Source organism: Danio aesculapii, chromosome 23 (genome assembly GCF_903798145.1).
Source record: "Danio aesculapii chromosome 23, fDanAes4.1, whole genome shotgun sequence".
Taxonomy (NCBI): Eukaryota; Metazoa; Chordata; class Actinopteri; order Cypriniformes; family Danionidae; genus Danio; species Danio aesculapii.
Genome location: NC_079457.1, coordinates 33415798 through 33421386, shown reverse-complemented (window position 1 = coordinate 33421386; position 5589 = coordinate 33415798). Strand labels below are relative to the sequence as shown.

The window sequence follows — 5589 nt, the reverse complement described above, 5'->3', positions numbered from 1 at the left end:
GTGGTCAATAGAGAACATGAAATTTAAACATTGGGATGGTAAAAAAGGAGCAGCATACATAAATAGATACTTTCAAAGACTGAGAAAAGGCATGCGATGAAAACCAAATGTCTAACTCGGTTACTAATAGAATTTTCAGGGCAGCAGTGTTACAAGGAGCTCCTGCTGGTGTGACCCAGCCCATGGAACAGTCTCCTGAGGTACCAGGCAGTGATGATACTAAATGGGAAAGGTATGCAGTAGATTTCATAGACAAAGCAGTAGAAAGAGCAAAGAGGGAAGTGAGTTGCTAAAGCTGCAAAAGAACTTCTGAAACTGCAGTTTGAGGAGAGAAAGTCAGCTAAAAATAAAATAAGCGCCTGATGGCCTCCCCTCTTCCTGAAGCAGACAACCCAATCACACTGTTTACGTAGATGATGGAACTCTGAAAGCAGGCTTTGCTGTGGTTAAATTACAGAATGATCAATTGGTCACCATACAATCTGGAACCCCTAATTGGCAAACAATCTGCACAAAAGGCAGAACTATTGGCCCTAATCAATGCATTGAGACACTCAAGTCTGTCAACTACTCTGATTCTGCATATGCAGTATTCACAGCCCACGTGGAGCTGCCTGTGTGGATCAGATGTGGATTCACAACTTCCTCTGGCCGGCCTATTACTCATGAGAAAGAAGCAAGAGAGCTCTCTGAAGCCATAATGTTGCCAGACAAAGTGGCTATTATCAAGTGCACTGGTCATTCCCAAGGAACTGACCTAATATCAAAAGGCAATGAAGCAGCAGACTTGGCGGCAAAACGTGCCTCTGGCTACCTACAGGGTCAGTTTGTGGTCACATCTGAGCCAGACGTGACATCCCTCCTACCAGAATTCTCAAGAGAATTCTTATCTGAGCAGCAAGATATGGCTGCTCCTGAAGAAAAGTCTGTGTGGAAAAACAAAGGGGCAATCAGACATGATGATGGCCTTTGGACAGCACCTGATGGTAGAGCTTTGCTCCCAGCGTCACTAGTCCCAAGCGTGTTGAAAGAAGCCCACACACATGCACACTGTGGTGATAAGCAAATGTCGCGAGCATTGCAATCATGGTGGCATCCTTTTATGCCACACTTAATTTCTGGATACATAAAGACATGTGACATCTGTCAGATGCACAATGTCAAACCAACTATGAAACCATCTCAGGGATCGTTCCCATTGGCAAATGGCCCTGGAGATGAAGTTATAATTGATTTCACTGACATGATTGAAAGGGTAAATGGTAAACGATACTTGCTTGTTATGATTGATGCATATACTGGATGGCCAGAGGCCTTCCCGGTGGGCAAGGAAGACAGCACTGCTGTCATTAAATGTCTGATAAACCATTACATTCCACGTCATGGTTTTCCAAGCCGGGTCAGATCTGACAACGGCTCACACTTTAAAAATGAACATCTGGCTGATGTGGAAAAGGCATTGGGTTTAGTACACCATTTCGGGGCAGTCTATCACCCACAGTCACAAGGTAAGGTTGAGCGGTTGAAGCTAACATTGAAAAACAAATTGGCAAAAATCTGTGCACAGACTAAATTGACATGGTTTGCTGCTCTTCCACTGGCTTTGATATCAGTAAGGAGCTCTGTGAGTAGGGCAACAGGATACACGCCCTTTGAACTGTTGACTAGTCGCCAATTTCCTGGCCCACTGACCCCACTACAATTGGAACCAGTACAACCGTTATCACACAAAATTTACTATGACAAATTGACTGCTCTAATTGAATCTTTTGACAAAATGTTACCAACTGATTTTAGGGGACATGAATATCCAGCACCACTACCTGACCGAACTTGGGACTGGGTGAGATTGAGAATCTACAGGCGTAAATGGAAAGAGCCTCGCTGGTCTGCTCCAATTAAGGTAATTGCACGCACCTCTCACTGTGTTCGTCTTGCAGGAAAAGGTTACACTTGGTACCATCTGAGCCAGTGCTGTCCGGCGGACCCGCCATCCAGATCATTGAACGACACCAGAGTGGACCTTGCTTTGCAGGTCCAAGAGAGGGAGGATACCACAGGAGGTGCAGGAGGGAGTGAGGGTACCACAAAAGGAGGTGACACACAAACACATACACACGATAACAATGCTGTAGCCCATTGTGTCAGTGCAGACTGTGCATTTGGAGCGGGCATAGCGAAAAAATTCAGAGAACGATATGGGGTTGACAAGGTAAAGGCCCAGAAAAAAAGAAAGGTGACTGTGCTATAACTCACGAGGCAGACAGAATAGTTTTCCACCTGATCACAAAAACACTTGCTAGAGACCTACCCACATATGAGGACTTTGAGAGTAGTCTAATCTGCATGAGAACGTGGTGTGACAAATTACACATCACCAGATTGTCAATACCCCGGCTGGGGTGTGGTTTGGACAAGTTGGAATTCTATAGAGTTCTCCACATTATTGAAAAGACATTTAAAGGCCAAAATATAACCATTTCAGTTTATACGTTAAAAAAAGTTTACTGTGCTTGCTATTTTTTATTGTAGCTTTGATATGATATATTACTTGCTGTTAACACAATAACGCTGTGAAAAATAAGATAAAGGGAGGATCAGAATTGAATAATAAGGAAAACCAGCATCAATAAAACATGAGGGTCAAGTTGTGGGAAAACTGGAAGCTACTGGGGGCAATAGGGATAGTAGCAATAGTGGGGACAATTCTGGGAGTAGGAAAAAGTCAGAACAGGAATGAAACCGTAACTGTAAAACCAACCAGAGTAAAAAGATCCCTAGGGGAAGAAAACAGGTGTATGGAGTAAGTATTATGGAGGGCTGTCCATAGAACATGTAAAGGGAGAGACGACATCTTACACATTTGATCTATGTCAGGTAATTGACTGTGGGGGACACAATAGTTCGTGGCGAGGATATGACGTATATGTTTGTTTTGATCAGACTATAAAACCATGTTTACATCAATTTTGATCTCTATAGCTACCTTTGTGGCCATAATAGTGACCTGTGGATGCTGTTGCATCCCGTGTATCAGAACATTGTGTAACAGGGTGATAATAACAGCAATTGAAAAGAAAGATGGAGCTCCACCCCCTTACACAATGCCTCTGCTAGTATCTCCTGGAAATAATGATGAGGAGGAAGAGGAGGAGGAATATGACTTATAAATGTTGTTTTTTCCCAATAACTGTGCTTCTTTGCAGATGCTGATTCATCACAAGTTATGTGTTTTTTAGATATTGATGTTTGAGAAATTTGCTGTTTGAAAATGTGTTAAGATTTGAATTTTGATTACTGAAATGTTTGTAGTCTAGATAATTTCAGTGTGATTGACTCAGCTGACATGTTGTGGTTGCCCAAACATCAATTAGGGGACCGACTGGGTGACTTTCCCCACAGGGGTTTTCGGCCCAGTCCAGCCCGAGCACACTGGTTTATAGGGAATTTATAGGGACCATCATTGTTTGACTGTTATGATTGTGTTTATTGCTTTTATTTTTCTTAATGGTCTGATATGATGTTTCCGGTGAACATGTGGTGGCTGCCCATAAGTCAACTAGGGGGCCGCTTGGGTGTCTTTCCTCACCGAGGTTTTCGACCCAAGCTCATCTGGACATATTGGACCAAGTATTCTGAGATTTTTAAAGTGTTTATTAAAGTGATGTGGCCTCTTTTCAGAGGTCAAGAGAGGGATTGAAGGATAGCATTACACTGGACAAATACTTAGGTTAACTGTAAGCTTTGAATGAATCTATGTGAATCATGTTTGAATGTTTAGATTCCAGTCCCCAAAGTTTAAATGTGATTTAAACCAAAGAGCTGACGCTTACACGGCTTGCATGCATCAAACATGCTGTTAGTTTTGTCATTGTGCTGATAGATTGACTTCCACTCCATGTTGCAGTTCAAGTACTGCAAAGTCATATGATGTCTTTATGTGTAGAATAGAGTAATTTATGAGGTTTCAATCGTTAAAAACAATCTGGCTCTTGCTCGATGATAACATCCAGTTAAAAAAGATGCTACAGCACATTAGCATTTGACACAATGCTAATTGGTCTCAAGGCACAGAGGAAGACAATAGCAATCGACAGTCGAAGCTGATCTAGAATTTGTAAATTAAAACTACAGAAATAAAAGACAATTAAAATGTCTGAGTTGAAAAGATAATATAATTCATCAGATTGAATAACATGAAATTAGGCTTTATAAATAAAATGGTGTTCGAGTGCCCCATTGTGGTTAATAAATTGCAGGAATTTTTGGTATTTTGTCCCTTTGTGCTTACCGTAGCTTATGCTTACACAGCTCATCTCTCTCTCTCTCATAAATAGATAAAAAAGGGATATTATAAACAATTTTTTACCATTTCAGTGATCAAAATAGATACAAATCTTTATACTTTATACGAATAAATTTTATACGAATTTCTTTCTTTCTTTCTTTCTCTAGTCATGCCTCGTCTCAGACATCAGTTATTTCCTGCTCTACAATCTTGGCAACACATGATTTTACTACATCTTTTTACAGCATTTCCTTTTACTCTCTGAACAGGATGCCGGCAGAGATTTCTGTTTTGAAAGGTGCAGCTGTTAGTTTCCCTTAAAGATAACACACACACATACACATGATCTTGCTAATTAACATAGCAGACAATCAGTCTGAACAGCAGCTGCTGACAACACACTATGTGGCCATTCAAGAGCTCCGCTACTGAGCCTAGCAAAATAAATATGTCTTCAGTTTAGAGGAAAACCAGGCTTGGAAATAAATTACCTATTCAGACATACTGTGGGTTTTTTGATAAGAGCAGTACCATTGTTATTGTTGCTCATACTAATAATTTAGTTTAAACTTGAACATTTTACTCTTAGAGAACAATATTTACAATGCATTGTCAACAAGCTCTCAACCCTTCAAATGAATCTCTCTGTTATATTTTTTGGAAAAAAAATTTTTATTTATTAAACATATATTAGGGGTGTAACAGTACATGTATTTATCCCTAACCTTGATGGTACAGAGGTGACAGTTCAGTTAACATAAAATACACCACAGCAGCGCAACACCTTAGCAGCCATTCACAAAGAACGCATCTTTGCATCTTAAAACTGAGAAAAATGAGATGCAGCACTCAGAAATGGTTATACCATTTTGCTGTTATCATGTTAACTTCAAATCTTTGTTTATATAGGACTTTTACAATGTAGATTGTGTCAAAGAAGCTTAACATAGAAGTATTAATAAATTGAAACTGTGTCAGTCCAGTTTTCAGCGTTGAAGTTCAGTGTGGTTCAATTTTCACTGCTAAAAGTCCAAATACTGAAGAGCAAATTCATCAATGTGCAGCTCCACAATTCCCAAACTAAGCAAGCCAGGGGTGACAGTTGTGAGGAACAAACTTCACCAATTGATGGAAATGATGGAAAAAAAAAACCTTCAGAAAAACCAGGCTCAGTTGAGCATGACAATTTCTCCTCTGGCCAATCTTCCTGTGCAGAGCTGCAGTCTAGGTGCCAGAGGCCATTCTGGAGAAGCTACAGGTGTGAGTAGCTCATCGGCGGGTGTTCAGGCTGGTTCACAGGA

The 5589-nt window shown here is 40.6% G+C and overlaps 1 protein-coding gene across 1 annotated transcript; it reads left to right on the top strand.

Annotated features, from left to right (window-relative positions):
• Positions 1–512: 512 nt before the first annotated feature.
• On the top strand, positions 513–4512 carry LOC130217554 (uncharacterized; the record flags this gene model as incomplete). Its single annotated transcript, XM_056449671.1, is given in 3 exon segments — positions 513–552; positions 555–2017; positions 4456–4512. Coding segments are annotated over 3 exon segments (1560 nt in total), but the record flags the coding sequence as incomplete, so codon positions are not given.
• Between the last annotated feature and the right edge of the window lie 1077 nt (positions 4513–5589).